This window comes from Protopterus annectens, chromosome 4.part0, assembly GCF_019279795.1.
Source record: "Protopterus annectens isolate FY-2018-M chromosome 4.part0, PAN1.0, whole genome shotgun sequence".
In the NCBI taxonomy this organism is placed as follows: Eukaryota; Metazoa; Chordata; order Ceratodontiformes; family Protopteridae; genus Protopterus; species Protopterus annectens.
This window is the reverse complement of record NC_056733.1, coordinates 1,423,663,486-1,423,681,668: the sequence shown is the minus strand read 5'-3', so window position 1 is coordinate 1,423,681,668 and position 18,183 is coordinate 1,423,663,486. Positions and strand designations below refer to the sequence as shown.

Here is an 18,183-nt window from a genome sequence, read left to right as displayed (position 1 = left end):
AGTATTTGCAATGATAACTCAAAAATGGGGCCACCCAGACATGGACCTGTTTGCCAGCCCCCAAAACTATCAGCTAACAAAATTTTGTACAAGGACGCTTCACCATCAAGCTTGGAAAGTGGACGCACTCTCATTCAGTTGGAAAAACCTGACAGTATATGCCTTCCCTCCATTGCCCCTTCTCAGAAAGGTGCTGCTGAAAGTCAGGAAGGAGAGACCCAGAGTGATACTCATAGCCCTAGACTGGCCACGCCAGCACTGGTACCCACTACTAAGGAATATGACCCAGGGCCCATCTTGGATTTTACCACAAATTGCTCATTTGCTCACACAGCAAGACAATCAGATTTTACACAGCCAGCTCAAAACCTTAAATTTGGCTGCATGGCAAATCATCTAAGCAACCAGCCAGCTCTTCTTCCTCAAGCAGTTATGGATGTTATTCTGGAAGCTAGGAGGCCCAGCACCAGGAAGGCCTACTCGGACAAATGGAAAAGGTTTTGCGCATGGAACCAAGCTAAAGGCCAAAATACCCTTCAGCCTCACATACCTCAGATTCTACAGTATTTAACTGAGATGTTGCACAAAGGACTTTCTTTTTCATCTATTAAAATCCACGCCTCAGCTATTTCAGCCCACTACAACACGGATCCTCCCTCATTTTCACATCCGCTTCTAAGGCAGTTTCTCAGAGGGGCCAAAAACATTAGGCCCCCCCAGGAGAGCACCTACACCAACCTGGGACCTCAACTTTGTTCTGGAAGAACTTACGCTACCTCCTTTTGAACCAGCTTTCTCTGCTGACCTAAAGTTTATATCATGGAAGACTGCCCTGCTGCTAGCAATAACTTCAGCCAGAAGAGTCTCAGAGCTTCAGGCACTAATGGCAGTAGAGCCTTTCCTCATTTTCCATCAAGACAAGAGTTTCTCTACGAACTAATCCCTCCTTTATGCCTAAGGTGGTATCCAGTGTGGCTCTAAATCAAACCATCCACTTACCCACCTTCTTTCCAAATCCGCAGAACAAAGGAGAAAGACTCCTGCACTCCTTGGACATTCACAGGCAACTACGTTACTACTGGGGTAAAACTAAGGTTTTCAGAAAATCTGACCAGCTCTTTGTATCCTATGCTGCAGCTTCACAAGGGAAGGCTATATCAAAACAGACCATTTCCAAATGGATAGGACATTGCATTCGTTTTTGCTACACCCATCATGGAAAACCAGTTCCTGCTACCATAAGGCCCCACTCTACCAGGGCAGCAGCTACATCTACAGCCTTCCTCAGGGGGGTGCCAACTAAGGATATTTTGGAAGCTGCAACTTGGAGTTCAGTACACACCTTCACCAAACACTACCACTTACCACTTTAAGACTAGAGCTGGCTTCGCCACTGCAGTTTTGCAGGGCCTTCTAGCCTCCTCTAACCCTGTTTGACTCCACCTCCCATCCTTAGCTTTGGGATTCTACCCAAGTGTGATGACTGCAGCAGGTTAACACGATGAACATAGTACAGTTTTGTACCTACCATAAATGTAGATGTTCGAGTGTATACCCTGCTGCAGTCCAGGTTACCCTCCATCCCCTCTGACCTAACTAACTAAAACTTTACAATACCTTAAAACCTGATGCTACCTTTGTGATGTATTTACTTATAGCTGGAGGGATGTTTTGTTTGTGCTAAACTTTTTAGATTGGTACTATTTACTGACCACCTTTTTGGGGGCACCTGACATCTGGGGCAAGAAAAACTGATGAAAATGGCATCGGATGCATCATATATACCCCTGGCGCACTGATGCCAGGGAAGAAGCGACAGCAACCGATGCCGGACCAAGACTTTGGAATTCAGGCCGACTGCGGGACCGCCTGATGACAGGATAACCCAAGTGTGATAACTGCAGCAGGGTATACACTCGCACATCTACATTTATGGTAGGTACAAAACTGTACTTTCCGTGGTGTTCGAAGGTGATGTGCATTGTGTAATTGATATTAACAGTAGGTTAGGTTCCCTAATGACAATTGCCATAGGTGCTTTAGCTGTGTTGCAGCAGGTAGAAGCAGAGACGTACATTATCCTATCAGGCTATTTTATGCTTGAAGCAGAGAAAAATTCTGCACACTTTTAATGAAAAGCAAGAGATGTTTCTGGCAAGGAAATGTTTAGTTCTCAGAAAAGTTGTTCAGTACATGAATGAGGATCTGGTTGCATAAGTAACAGGCAAGCAAAAAATACATTTGAGAAGTATGTAGGTAACACTGATTGTCTTCATTAAACAAAATACTTCAAAAGAGTGCAAAAAACAAAGCACACAACTGTCAACATGCATTCTGATCATGTGTGTTCAGCTGTGACACAAAGTTGCAAAATCTCACTAAACAGGTGAAAGCTTTTTTCTCCACGTTCTTTACTACTGAAACTGAATAAAATCCCGGTATATGTGAGGCAGAGCACCTTGCTGGCCTTGTTCAAGAGAAATCTTGACCAATGGATGGGAGATCGCAGATATACCCCAGGGATTACCTCAGTGTCACTGCTCAACAGAGGCACAGCAAAATAATGGGTATAGTTCCCCATACTAAAGGGGTGGCGAACTATGGGCTAGGCTTGTAAATGCCCTCGGGCAGATAGCCTAGTATGAACCTATGAACCTATGAACTGTTTTAGAAAAATGAGAAGGCTGAGTGAAACTGGAATGTTTAGTCATACCCCATTTTGTAGTAGTCCATTTCTGTTAGATTTGAGAAGAAAATGTCATCAGGTGGAAATTACTTCACTGGGCATTTTGTTCAATGAAAACCAGGTAAGGTTGAAAAGTTTAGAACTAAATAGAAGTATATGATTATCTGTGGTCTGACTGAAGCAAGAACACATTTAACATACTGAAAATGTTTTTTCAGGTCTCTAGAAAGTCAGAGTCTTGTTCGCCAGTATTTCAGGATGACCGGAATTACACCATTATTCAGAGGTAAGCGTTACATGCGTTGGTACGTATTTACTTTGTATGTATTTTTGCATTCTTTTTTTCTCCTCCCTTCATGATCATTGAGTCTCTTGCTCCACTCTCTGTGTTCACCCATTCATTCCCTGCGAGGTGAGAGCCCTACAGCCCATTTGTTTCTTTTAGGGTGAGAAATAAGCAGTGCTACCTCAATGACATTAATGGTGCAGCTAGATGTGAGCACATTTTACTTTAGTTCCGTAGTCGGTCTCCATCCCAGTCTGTCATTTGTGATTACATTCGTTATACATACCCACTCACACACACTCTTAAGTAGTTTAAGGGCCTTGTTCCTGAATATTTTCCAGTGCACTGCAGGTTGTACCAGGTACTGTGTATCATCATAAATGTTTAGCTTGGGTAAGTAAAAAGCAGGATCAGTGAAACATTATAACTTTTCATAATTGAGTTTAATCCAGTAACATAGCTAGAGTGGAGCAAAGGGGTGCCATCTGCAGATGCTGATCACTTAGTGGTAGAGTACTGTCATTCATTCTGGAATCGGCATTTCTAAATGCAGTACAGAAATTAACTCTATTCCTGGCATGCTGCCATCACTGAATTGCTCGCTTCAGCACTTCATATGTGGTATATAACTTGTAGCAATCTGCTTGCTAGAAATGTAACAAGCTATTTGCTTCAGTGTTTAAAAGTAAAAGACTTTTTAGAGTTTTAGTTGAGAGGGGGTGAATAAGCCAACCTGGTGTTCCTTGGGTGAGAAGTGAAGACAAGGGAACAGATGTGAATGAACTTTTTTGTTCGTTTGTTTGTTATGCTTCTCAAGTTACAGTTGAGGGGTACTAGATGAGTCAGCTATGGCTCTGTTTTAATCACACTGTTTTGTAACAAAACTGTCGACAAAAGCAGATGCCCTTCTATTCACATGTTGCAGTATTCATAACAGTAGGGAGTTGCTGCCTGCAGTGCTGCCTTCCAGCCACTATACCAAAGTCTTTGCTTCAGGAGGGTACATGTGACGTCCCTTGTTAGGGCCATAAACCGAAGTTGGGTATAAAGGTGACGTCTGCACACATCCTCCTCAGAATTTTCCTGCCACAGTGAACTCCAAACTCCAGTTTGCCAGTCCTGAAAGCAGATCGATTTTTCAGATGACCATTTTCCTGCCAATACAGATAAGTGCCCTGTTGTTTTTTTCATTACCTTTGATTATTGCTAAGTCTTACATGTCAGCTAAAAAGGGGATGTGTGCTTATGGGAGACAAATTCCTCACAAGAACGCTCAGAAGAAGTGTGTTTTTTGCTTAGACGAAGCCCATGACCATACGTTCTGCCCTATTTGCAAATCCTTCATATCAGAAAACCCTTTGTAGCTGTCTTGCTGCACTAAAATTATATTTAGAAAAATCAGAGACTCAGATGTCTTGGGCAGCCACGGTGGTGCAGTGGTTAGTGTTGTTGCCTCACAGCAAGAGGTTCTCCGGTTCGATCCTCGGCTGGGTACCTTCTGTGTGGAGTCTGCATGTCCTCCCTGTGGTCGCGTGGGTTTCCTCCAGGTGCTCCAGTTTCCTCCCACATCCCAAAGACGTGCTGCATGTGGATTGGACACTCTGAATTGGCCCTAGGGATGTGTGTGTGCATGTGTGTGCCTTCCGTGGAAGGTTAGGCACTGGGCTGGCAACTAGACACCGTAAAAACTCTACTGCCAATCATGAGTGGACAGGTGATCTGCTGTGGTGACCCCTAACCGGGAAAAGCCAAAAGAAGAAGGAGACTCCGATGTCTTGCATTCGGTATGGAAGGGGAGGTAGGCCCGTCTGAAGAGCCGTCGAGGAAGAAGGCCAAGCAAGTTAGGCCAGAATCCCACCCTGTGCCTCAGGCATCCGAGAAGGTTTTTGAGGCTGATGAAAGCCCGCCATCTTCCCAGACATCTCTTTCCAAGCCAGGACCGGGAACCTCAATGGAAGCTGGGGTGGTGGAAACTTTCAGTACGTCCACTGAGGCTGTTCAGCCATCAGGTCCTGATGGCAGAGGGTAACCACATCACAGTTTATCGGAGGGCCTTGCTCCTTCACTTACACCCAGGCAGACGTTGGCTCCGATTCTCTCCCCACCAGTTACTCCCTTAAAGAAAAAGCAAAAAGTTAAACACCCTGAAAGTCGACCAGTTCCTGTAAGGGATGTTTTTTCTCAAAGTCTTTTTAAGACATTTCAGGCCTTACAGACACAACAGGACGCACCAGCCCCTCATCTCTACCTACTCTACAGGTATCAGAGCAAGAGTACTCCTCTTCAGATGAATCTGTTTCATATGAATCCCAAATGAGTCCCCAAAGGATTTCATCACCCCAGAGGAGGAAGACTCCATTACTCCTGAGTCTCCAGGCAAAGAAATCACCTTTGGAGGACACAATCTCCCTTATGAGGGAGCATTTCAGTGGCAGGCATCTGAAGTATCTGACACCAAGAAAAGGTACTTCGACCTTTTACAGATGGAGCAACCTTATCCTTAAGCAGTGGCCCCCTTGCTACCTGCCTTCCAGGATACTTTTTGGCTGCTTCTCTATCCCTTGACTCAGCCATCAGCTTCCAACCGATTCTACAAGGTCCCTCAGGAAACCCAATACCTCTTTAGAAACTCACCAGCAGACCCAGCAGTTATTGCTGTCTCTGCTGACAAATCATCTAGGCAAATACCTTCGACTGCTCTTTATCCCAAACAGTAAATTCAGACAGAATAGAGAAGAAAGTTTATACCTCCTCTAATCTGACTATTAGAGCTCTCAGCTACCAAACACATATGGCTAGATATGTCCTGGATACCATTACCAAGGCCTCCACTTTACTGTCTGAGGCTTCTGATTCTCCCATTAAAGCACAAATAAATACCCTCCTCTCCACTGCATCCCAAGTAACTAGGCACTCAAAGTGCGGTTTTGATGCTGTGGAAGCTTCGTCTAAGTCTGCTGCATCTAGATCAGTCTTGAGGTGATATTCTTGGGTGAGACTACAACCCCTACCCATGGATGTGCAAACAAAATTGTTGGATGCACCCCTGTGTAATAAAGCTCTGTTCAGACAAGCCTCAGCAGCACTCATAAAATCCCTTCAAGAAAAGGGTAAGGAACTCCAAAACCTTAAACACCTACTGGTGTCTGCTATACCAAGATAGCACAGGAATTATCCACCAAAACCTTCCTTTGTCAGAAGGCAGTCCTATCACCCTGCTCCACAGTCTAAAGGACGCAGACAAACCAGGAAAAATCTACTCCAAGATTTCCAACCAGTTCCACTACGTCCTTTCAAGGCCAGTCTGACCACTCCAGACCACCTCCTCTGTGACTACCCACCTTTGCACCAAAACACCCCACTTTCCCTCTGCCTCACCCTCTCCCTTCCCTCCTGGTGGGTAATCACATCAGAAAAATGGGTACTCTCCATCATTCGGTCAGGCTACTTCATGACTTGGTGGATGATACCCCCCTTTCGTGGTGTCCCTCAACCACCTGCAAGCCAAACCCACCTTTTTCCCCTATCATTCAACAGCTTCCAGATCAAGGTACCATAGAACAGGTACCATACCATCAAAGAAACATAGGCTTTTACTCCAGAATGTTTCTGGTACCAAGGAAGGATGGCCCATGGAGGCCAGTCCTAAATTTATTGTTTCTAAACCTCTTTCTCAAGGTTCACAGTTTCAAAATGATTACCTTATCCCTGCTCTTACCACTCATTCCAAATCGGGCTTTCATGGTAGCCCTAGATTTGAAGGATGCCTACCTATGCATCCTTATTCACCCAGATTACAGGAAATACTTCAGATTTGCAATAGGCTCTTGCCATTTGCAATTCTCTGCCTTGCCTTTTGGATGCTCTTCTGCTCCCTGAGTCTTCACAAAGTGCCTGGCCCCCCTCATCGCTCACTGCAGGACCCAAGGCATTTAGATATACCCATACCTGGACAACCTGCTCATTCTTCAAGACCTCCCAATCCTCCTACTTCATCTGCAACAAGTAATCTCCATCCTATCTCAGTTAGGATTCACCATAAACCATGACAAGTCTCACCTGATCCCCTCCCAAGACCTGGTTTTCCTGGGGTGCAGGATCAGAACAGACAAAATTAAAGTCTTTATTCCAGAGTAAAGAATCCTAGAACTTTGTCTAGACTTCCAAAAACTTCTCTCCCAAACTTCATTGCCTGCTCGAGAAATTTTGAGTTCTAGGCCACATGGCATCACTCATATTCATGTTGCCCTGACAAAACTCCACATGCGAAAATTCCATTGGGTCCTGAAAAACTTATGGAGCAAACACTCCCAGCCCCTGGATACTCCCCTCCCCTTACTTCATTGTTTGAAGAGGGAACTCCAGTGGTGGATATCAGCTCTCCATCTCAACCAAGGGACCCACCTTCAGGTTCATGTACCCTTCCAACAGATATCCACAGATGCTTCCGACCTGAGGTGGGGGGCAGTGCTACTTACAAATCAAAAACAACTGTTTATGCAAGGCACTTGGTCCAACCCAAGACAAAAGGACCATATCAACATCAGAGAAATGAGGGCTTTACACTTGCCCCTACTGACTTTCAAATCAGCCCTTCAGCCAGAACCCTGAAAGTAATTACAGACAATATGCTAGTCCTGTGGTACATAAACAAGCAAGGGGGAACAAAGTCCTAGCCTCTGTGTAGCCTAGCAATCCAGATCTGGAACATAGCAGTATCTCTCCACATTCATCTGGTAGCTGTTTATATCCCTTCAACAGAGAATTTCATGGCAGAGTTCCTGAGCAGAACTTCAACTCCAAGTCATGAATGGATGCTTCACAGGGAAGTATTTCTGGACATAATCCACAGTTGGGGGTATTCCACAAGCAGATCTTTTTGCCTCTGTCCAGAACATACAGATTCCCAAATTCTGGACAAGGAATCCACATAGACAAACATGGAAAGTGGACACCTTCTTCTTCTCTTGGGAGGGAATGTACCTCTATGCTTTGCTCCCTTCAACTTAATTCAGAAAGTCCTTCTGAAAATAGAGGGACAACCCAAAAATCCTGTTAGTGACCCCCTTTTGGCCAAGACAGAATTGGTGTCCCCTCCTACACCTACTAGCCAAGGGCAATCACCACAAGTTACCCCACTGAATACACCTGCTCACACAGGACAGTGGATCCCTACTACACCCTCAGGTGAACAATTAAAAATTAACCTTATGGATGATAAGGGTTTTGATCCCCTACAGACACCTATACTCGGAGAACATACTCCATGTTCTGCAGGAGGCCAAAAAACCTAGTACCAGGAGAAACTATGTATCCAAAATGGAACAGATTCTCCTACTGGTGTCAACAAAAAAAGCAGGACCCTCTGACTTACCTCTATACCTATGGTCCTTTCCTGTTTGTGTGAGCAGCTTCACTCAGGACTAACATACTCATCAGTCAAAATGGATTTATCTACCATCTCTGCCTGTTTGCCTATCTCCCTTCCTCTGGCTTCCAGACTGGAGGTCAAACGTTTCCTCAAAGGGGTTCTTCACACTAGGCCTCCCCAGAAACCTATCCTCCCCCTTGGGACCTGAACTTTATACTAGAAAAACTTGCATTGCCACCCTTTGAACCAGCCCATTCAGTATCCCTGAAGCTATGCACACTGAAAACAGTGCTATTAGTGGCCCTTACATCCGCCAGGAGGGTTTCGGAGATACAAGCTCTGGTGGTTACCTCCCCCTACCTTATTTTTCACATGGACAGAGTTGCTCTAAGGATCAACCCTTCCTTCATGAGAAAGGTGGTTAATGAACTTTCACTAAACCAGACCATTAACCTACCAGTTTTCTATCCTCAACCACAAAATTCCTCAGAAAGGACCCTCCATTCCTTGGATGTCCACAGACAACTGAAGTATTACGTAGACAAAACCAAACCTATCAGAAAGTCAGATCAAGTTTTCATCTCCTTCCACCTGAGAGCTCTAGGGAAGGCATTCTCCAAGCAAACCATCTCTTCATGGATTTCAAAATCCATTACCTTATGCAACTCTTACCATGGTAAATCCCTGCATGGGCAAATCAAACCTCACTCCACCAGGGCGGCTGCTTCCTCAACTGCCTTTTTCAAAGGAATTGAGTACACTTCCATCCTGGAAGCTGCCACTTGGACTTCCCTTTACCAAACATTATAAACTGGACCTAGTCTTAAGAGCTAGGGCAGGGTTTGCCAGGTCCATCCTCCAAGGACTCATTGACCAGGGAACCCAATCCTCAACCCAGAAACATACCTAAAAGCTCTGGTGCTCTCCCTACTATTATGAATACTGCAACATGTGAATAGAAGGACATAGAATAGTTATGTAAGAACTTACCATAACCTTAGATATCCTACTCGTCCATGTAGCAGTATTCAGTCCCCCCAACCTACCCCTCTACCTTACCAGCTTACATACCATGCTGACTTGTGGGGACAGAACCCTTCTATCCCCCAGTTCTCCACTAAACACAAACTTCCTGCTACCCTGACTGTAGCCTACATGTGATTCTAAGGGCTTCCTTGGGACCCTTCTACCCACAGGAGTACTACTGTATGCGGCAGTTCATTCTGAGAAGGGTGCATGCAGATGTCACCTTTATACCCAACGTCAGTTTATGGCCCTGACAAGGGAAGTCACATGTACCCTCCTGAAGCAAAGACTTTGGTATACTGTACGGAAGGTGGCACTGCAGGCAGCAACTCCCTACTCTTATGAATACTGCATCATGGAAGAGGACGACATCTAAGGTTAATGGTAAGTCCTTACACAACTATTCTTTAATTCTAATAGTCCGACAACTTCATGCAGACATGCCAGGGTCTTAAAGTTACTGGTGGTGGTGTCATCCCCCTCACCCTCCAAAAAAAAAATACACATATCATTCCACCCAAGCTATTTGGCTACTGACCAGGCTGTTTTTGGGCTACTACAAAAACAGCTGTTTACACGTATCCCCGGTGACAGCTTTATTAATGCAGCTGACTGCTAAACTGGTTTACAGAAGGCTGTGTAAATCTGTAGTGAGCATAAAAAATTAAAATTGATTTTGAATGTTTTCAGAAGAGCATCTGTCAAACTACTGAAAGAGCAAAATCCCGTCTTGTGTACAAGACTTGGAGATTAAGTGAAAGAAGTTAAGAACTGTTATGCTTTTGTTTATATTATTGCTTAATATTTACTGTTTACCTCCGTATGATAGTAGTGCTTCAGTTTTCCCCAATGTATTTTAATGTTTAATTACCAGTCTAGTCCAGTTACATGATAATTATGCCTTGCAAATAAAATTTGATATTCATCTGCATTGATATTTACTGATGTGCTTTTGCTAACTGATTCATTTTAAAGGACATGGTTTTTCTGTTTCATCACTGATGGCATAAATCACTTATGTGATGGCTTAAGATTAGATCTCTGATGCAACAGTAAATATTTGCATTTGTAATCATTGTCTCTGATACAGTGTCTTGCAAGATATGCATAGGAAGGCCAGCGTGTGTCTTATTTGTGTAAGGATAGTTTGATCTTTGCGTAGTTGTGCTGGTGTGGCAAGTTTTGAGTCTTGTGACTGGTTGCTATAAGTAACATAATGCACCATCTGAAATGAGCCCTCAGGCTCCAGTCCTGAATGGCAAGAATTGAATTTAAGTGCTCCATCTTTTCTGATGCGTACAGTCCTGAGTGCACTTCTTAACTGACTTATGCCCCCAAGTTGGTACATTTGTGTAAGGAACTTATAGGATCATAAGAGGTTACTAGGCTATTGGCTCTAAGCATCTTATAAGCCTAGCCAAGAGTTTAGCCCATGTTAAGACAAATCAGCACCCAATGCCCCTGTCCAGCAGGGACATGGGTGGAATCCCAGGGGTATATTTTCTGTTTCCCATCCAGATATCCAGGTTGTGCTTAAAAAGGGGTAAAGAGGTACTCTGCTTGATGTGGAGAGGGAGTCTGTTCCATAGATGAGGGAGTCTCTGGGACACAAATCTGTTCTGCCAAAAAGTCCTGTTGATGCCACAGACCAGGTATAGGCCATGCTTGTGGGTTACTTGAGTGAAGCTTGACTTGCAATATGCAGCAGTCCCATCAAGGTGGGGGTCCATGATTGCCTTGTATGCCAGACAGAGGTCACCTCTGAGGAGTCTGTATGAAACTGAGTAGAGGGATAGGGCTTTTAGCCTATCCATGTATGCTAGATGTTTGAGGCCCTGGATTCTCCTGGTGAGGGACCACTGTGGTCTCTCCAGATGCTGTATGTGCTTTATGAGGTGCATGCTGAAAGGTGGCATTGTACTCAGTAATGGGCCTTATAAGGGAAGAATACAGGGATGTTATGACCTCCTTGTTCCAGGATGAGATACCCTTACTTATGACGTGGGCCATGTAGAAGGCTTTCCATACCACGGAAGCAACATGGTGGCCAAAAGTCAGGTTGCTCTCAACCTGAGTGCCCAAATCCCTCATGACTGATTGGGTGCTTGGGACATTGTTTATTAAAGTGATCATTTGTGGAGATGTCACTCTCCCCAAAGGGGATGATGCATATTTTGGTATTCAGAGTGAAGGCATGTTTCTGGCACCAGTCATTTATCTGAGTGAGACCCTCTTGGAGGATGTCCACATCACTAGGGGAATTGATGACAGCACCCAGCTTGCAGTCATCTGCAAACTTGGTCATCCATAGCCCACTGGTTTTGGCCTACACCTCAGGAAAGTATCCCAAATAACAGAGGCCCCAAGACCGAACCATGGGGTATGCTGCTTGATGTCCTTCATGGATGCATCTGCAGTCATAACAAATGGGTTGTCCTGTCGTCAGGCAGCCCTTCGGTCGGCCGGATTCCAAAGTCTGGGTCCGGCTTCAGCTGATGTCGCACTTCACCCGACGTCATCTCTGCTGGTCTTCGGGTATAAAGGCATCAGCCGACGCCATTTTCCTCAGTCTTTCTTGGCGTGGCTCAAGCAGAAGCTGTTCGCAAGTGCCGGTCGGTCAGGTCCAGAGATTACTACTACCGAATACTACTTCAAGACTTCTAAAAGCTAAGTACCCGTTGGGGACTCTTTCTTGCCTCAGCCGATGTCAGAAAAAGTCAATAACTGTTTAACTTGTGGGAAACAAATACCTCATAAAGATTTCCACTCTTACTGTCTGCCTTGCTTAGGCCCAGACCACGACGTAGCAGCCTGTTTGGCCTGTGCTTCCTTCAACCGACGAACGCTTAGGCGTCGGTCGGAGTTTGCTGAACAGTTTTTCGCTCAGATTTTGCGTACATTATGCCGTCGGATCCTCCGACTACCCAAATTGTTAAAAAACGCAAAGAAAAAGACCGACACTCGCAGTCCGCGGTTTCAGCCGAAACCACGGTTAAGCAAGCCGCGAGTGTCTCGGTTTCGGCTGAAACCGAGAAAACTGGTCAATCTTCAGCCGAATCCATGACTACTACTGAGGCTCCTGCTACCTTACTTGAATCGGCCTCAGAAATTTTGCCTACAACTGTGGTTCCTAGTGATTTATCAGACACCATCCCTTTGGATGTCTCTACCCCAGCACATGGTGCTGCTAGGCCTCCTGCAGCCATGTCTATTAAGGCCTTTGCCAGGGCTAAATCAGCCAAATCTGCTAAATCAGTGCCTGTTAAGCCCCCCTCACACAGGCCCACTTCAAGTTCACAAATGCTTACTCTGGCAGAAGATTTAATATCCTTAATTAGGGCTCCCAATCTCACCCAGACAGGGCCTCTCAGCCCCCAGCAAAGAGACCTAGAGCAGAGCCCCCCCGAGCCAGTGTCCTCTGATGATTCTGCGGATGACTCAGACATTACAGACCAGCCAGAGGCTCCTTTTTCTACTTATGAAGATTCTGATGCTGAAGAATCCATTCCAGCTGCCTCTCCACCAGAGGAATTTTCCTTTGGGGAAACCTTACATGCCATGAGAGAACAATTCCAATGGCAGGGACAAGATTTCTCAGATTCAAGGAAAAGGCTTAGGACTTTTCTGCACTTACCACAACATAGGCCCTTAGCTATACCTCCTGTACTGCCTGTTGTGGATAATGCATTTAATGATGTCTGCACTGCTCCTGATTCTTTACCTCCAGCCCCTGCCAAACCAGATAGATTTTACAGGGTGCCAGACACTCATCACCACTTATACAAGGCCCCTCTTGCAGACCCCGAAACTATATCCCAGGGGCCTAAGGCAGTAGCCTCGACCACAGCAAAAAACCCTATTCCTTCTGAAAGGGAATCCAGGTCCTTAGAGATGGGGAAAAAGTTTACACCTCTGCTACTCTCTCAGCTAGAGCTTTAAACTGTCAGTTTCATATGATCCAATACCAAGAGTTTATGCTTGATCAGTTAACTAAAAAACTGTCCTCTGATGAATCTTTAGATAAGAAATATGTATTAGAAATGGTGAATAACATCCAACAGGTTAGTAACCATTCCTTAAAATGTGGCTATGATGCACTGGAGGCTTCATTTAGATCAGCCATGACTGGCACAGTGATAAGAAGGCATGCATGGTTGAAAGAACAGGTCTTACCGGATCATGTTAAAGCAAAGCTATTAGATGCTCCTATGGATAAGGCCAGTCTGTTTGGTACACCTGCCCAGCAGGTAATGAAGAAAATGGAAGAAAAGGCAAAATCTGTACAAACAGTTAAAGGTTTCTTACAGGTTCAGCCCCCAAGGTTTAGCAGGAACTGGCCTGCCAAAAATTGGTCCTTTCCTGACTCCACAAGATCCCAAAGGGGCAGGAATAGACGCTCTAGAGGCAGAAATCAATCCAGAGGAGGTGCCTACAGAGGACGACAGTGGCAAGGCAATAACCGAGGCACAGACACAACCACTGCCACTGCAACAGGACAATCACAGTGACTTGGCTCTGACTCCGCCTACCAGGGAGCAAATAGCACCATTAGGCGGAAAGTTAGCCTTATTTTCGAAAAATTGGCACTATATCACAAAAGACAAGTGGATATTGCAAACCATAGACCAAGGCTACCGGTTCCACTTCCACACCTTACCAGTAAAAAGAGGAATGCCAAACCTGCCTCCAAATCAAAAATAGAAGCTCTGCAGCAGATAGCGGAATTAACAAAGATGAGAGCTGTGGAAAGAGTACCAATAACAGAACAGGGCAAAGGATTCTACTCCAGACTCTTCCTAGTGCCAAGAAAAGAGAAAAGTTGGAGACCTATTCTCGACCTGTCCATCTTAAACACATACATCATTGTCCCAAAATTCAAAATGCTGACCCTACAGCAACTTCTTCCCATGCTGGGCAAGGAGTGTTGGCTGGTAACTCTAGATCTCAAGGAGGCATACCTGCACGTCCCCATTCGACCAAATTGCAGAAGATACCTCAGATTTCTTGCAGGATCAGAGCATTATCAATTCTCAGCATTGCCCTTTGGCTTATCTACTGCGCCCAGAGTATTCACAAAATGCCTGGCATCAGTAATCGCTCACTGCAGAGTACAGGGAATCCAAATTTATCCATACCTGGACGACTGCCTGTTACAAGCGGACAACAAAAGCAAGCTGACAACAGATTTACAAAGGGTCATTTACTTGCTACAAGCCCTGGGATACACAGTCAATTTACAAAAGTCAAGGCTGATACCATCCCAAACAAGAACATTCTTGGGCTGAATTGGACACAGTAAAACAAATGGCATTCCTAACTGCAGAAAAACAAAAGAGCTCCTCTTTACTTCTTGGCATTAACAAAGCAGAACAAACTAACAGCAAGAAAAGTTCTGCAGGCCTTGGGCTTCATGGCATCATGCATAATCTTGGTCCCACATGCCAGACTGCATATGAGAAAGCTACAGTGGTACCTAAAGAATTTATGGTCTCAGCACAGGCACAGCTTAGAAACAGAAATATCACTAATCCCATGCCTAAAACAGGAGTTCCTATGGTGGGCTCAAGCATGCCAGTCAAACCCAGGCTTACCCTTCCACAACTTTCGAGCAAGCCAAACCATCACAACGGATGCCTCAGACCTAGGATGGGGGGCGCACATGCTGGACAAATGCATACAAGGATTGTGGACTCAAGACCAGCTGCACCTGCATATAAACCAAAAAGAAATGCTGGCAGTAAAACTGGCAATCCAAAAATTCAGACCATTCCTCAAAGAAGGCCATTTGATAAGGACAGACAACACCACAGTCATGTGGTACATCAACAAACAGGGAGGCACTCATTCATACCCCCTATGCAGAATGACTTTGGACCTTTGGAATCTGGCTCTCAGCTACAACATCCAGTTACAGGCAATGTTTGTACCGGGAAAAGAGAACACCCTAGCAGACATGTTAAGCAGAACCACCTCGGATGCTCACGAATGGATGCTACACCCGGACATCTTCAAGGCCATCACAAAGAAATGGGGAATGCCACAAATAGATCTATTCGCTTCCCCACTCAATCACCAGCTCAAAAAATTCTGCACAAGGACATTCCACCCACTTGCATGGAAGGTGGACTCTCTATCCTTCAGCTGGAAAGGCCTGACAGCATATGCATTTCCACCTCTTCCCTTGATGCACAAGGTACTACTGAAAATCAAAGAGGAACGTCCAAGGATAATCCTGATAGCTCCGAACTGGCCAAGACAACACTGGTATCCATTGCTGAGGAGCATGTCTCGGGAGAAAATGTGGTCAATATCCCTGATGCCTTTGATGTTAACTCAGAACAACTACAACATCATGCATCCAAACCTAAAAACCTTGCAACTGACTGCCTGGAACATCACATAGCAGCAACTAACCCAGACCTTTCCCAAAGGGTTAAAGACATTATCCTTGAAGCCCGCAGACCTTCAACAAGAAGGAACTATGCAGGAAAATGGAAAAGATTTGTCATTTGGAGTACTGAAAGAGGAAAAGATGTGTCGAACATAGATATTGCTAACATTCTGGAGTACTTGGCAGAGCTTCTACATACAGGCCTGTCCTATTCCTCCATCAAGATACATGCATCAGCTATTTCAGCAGAATACAGCTTTGATCCACCTGTCTTTTCACATCCTCTACTCAGGCAGTTCCTCAGAGGGATCAAGAATGTAAAACCTCCTAGGAAACCACCATTACCAGCATGGGACTTGAACTTTGTGCTAGAAAAGTTGACACTCCCTCCGTTTGAACCAGCAGCAACAGCAGATCTACAACACCTGTCATGGAAAACTGCTTTCCTTCTGGCAATTACCTCAGCAAGGAGGGTTTCAGAACTACAGGCCTTAATGGCAGTGCAACCCTTCCTAATCTTCCATCAAGATAGGGTGTCCATGAGAACTAATCCTACATTTATGCCTAAGGTGGTATCCAGAGTGTCTTTAAACCGGGCAGTCCACCTACCTACCTTCTTTCCCAATCCACAAAACAGGGGGGAAAGAATGCTGCATACCTTGGATGTACATAGACAGTTACGCTACTACCTGGACAGAACCAAAAGTAACAGAAAAACTGACCAGCTTTTTGTAGCCTATGCAACAGGAAGGGAAGGAAAAGCAATTTCCAAACAGACAATCTCCAAATGGATAGGAAATTGCATAAGATTCTGTTATTCCTACCATGGAAAACCAATTCCACAGAACATAAGACCTCATTCTACAAGGGCTACAGCCACTACCACAGCTTTCTTACGAGGAGTGGCAACCAAGGACATTATTGAGGTGGCTACTTGGACCTCCGTGCATACATTTGCCAAGCATTATAATTTACCTCTATACTCTAGATCCTGAGCAGGGTTTGCCACTGCTGTACTGCAAGGGATCCTAACTACACCATAATTTTTCTTCCTCCTCCCTAGTTTGGCTATGGTATTCTACCCATTTGTTATGACTGCAGATGCATCCATGAAGGACATAGTACAGTTTTGTACCTACCATAAATGTAGATGTCCGAACTGGATAGCATCTGCAGTCAGGATTACCCTCCCTCCTTCCCTCTGTGGTACTCCTAGGGTATTTACCCTCCTAATAGCTAGCTGGGGGGGAGTCTCTTATGGTGTATTTGTTTGTATATATGTACATACATGCTTATTTTTTATGTTTGCCTTCTACTTTTTTGGAAACATTGGCATTTATCCAAAATTTAGCCTTCCAAGAGGGCAACTGGCATCTGGGGCAAGAAACACTGAGGAAAATGGAGTCGGCTGATGCCTTTATACCCGAAGACCAGCAGAGATGACGTCGGGTGAAGTGCGACATCAGCCGAAGCCGGACCCAGACTTTGGAATCCGGCCGACCGAAAGGCTGCCTGACGACAGGACAACCCATTTGTTATGACTGCAGATGCTATCCAGTTCGGACATCTACATTTATGGTAGGTACAAAACTGTACTTTACGGGTGTACTGCTTGAGGTGGCTTCCCCTATGTTGACTACGTGAGTTGTATCAGTGAGCCAGTTTGCTACCCATCTGGTAACATATGGATTGATGCCTAATTGAGGGAGTTTATTATGCCCGAGTGGGGAATAGTGTCCAAGTCTTTGGCCAGGTCAAGGTAGTTGGTGCGCACAGTCTTCCCCTCATCCATGGCTTTGGTGACTGTCTCAAAGAAGTCAACCAAATTTAGCAGACATGACCTCCCCTTGACGTAGCCAAACTTATAACTGTAAATGTTCAAGTATATCATTGTTGCAGTATCAAATCCCTCCCACCTACCTGTTCTTACATCTCTTGTTTACCTAGGTTAGGGTGGGTAACCTGTTCATCAGCCCCACTCCATCCTCCACCTCCTATTCCTACCCATTTTCTATACTGTAGGGTTGGTCATGTGAGCCTACGAGACAGACAGACTCTTAATCCCTGGGCATGAAAGACTGAAAGATGGCACTGGCCAATGGCTTGTTTATACCACTGACATCCTTACATTTGCTAGGGAGGTTATCTGCTGGCTGGGGCATGATGAAATTCTCTTGTATTGAGCTGACGGAGAGCTCCTGAAGGCAAGAATTTCCCAAGACTCAGTACTGCAACAGTTATCTTCTTTTGGCTATTCCCATTAGGGGTTGCCACAGCGGATCATCTGATGTCCTTCAAGAATGCAACTGCTGTCATAACATGTGGGTTGTCCTGCCTCAGGCAGCCCTCGGTCGGCCGGATTCCAAAGTCTGGGTCCGACGTCGGCTGATGTCGCATTTCTCTCCGACGTCAGAGCGGCTGGC

At 45.2% G+C, this 18,183-nt stretch overlaps 1 protein-coding gene across 3 annotated transcripts in view; it reads left to right on the top strand.

Annotated features, from left to right (window-relative positions):
• LOC122799887 (protein Shroom1-like) overlaps window positions 1-18,183 on the top strand; it is a 1,099,098-nt gene that overhangs the window by 879,469 nt on the left and 201,446 nt on the right. For all 3 annotated transcript variants that reach the window (XM_044069259.1, XM_044069257.1, XM_044069258.1), the window contains one exon: window positions 2,905-2,972. In XM_044069259.1, coding sequence (XP_043925194.1) covers window positions 2,905-2,972 — 68 coding nt within the window. The remainder of the gene's footprint in view (window positions 1-2,904; window positions 2,973-18,183) is intronic.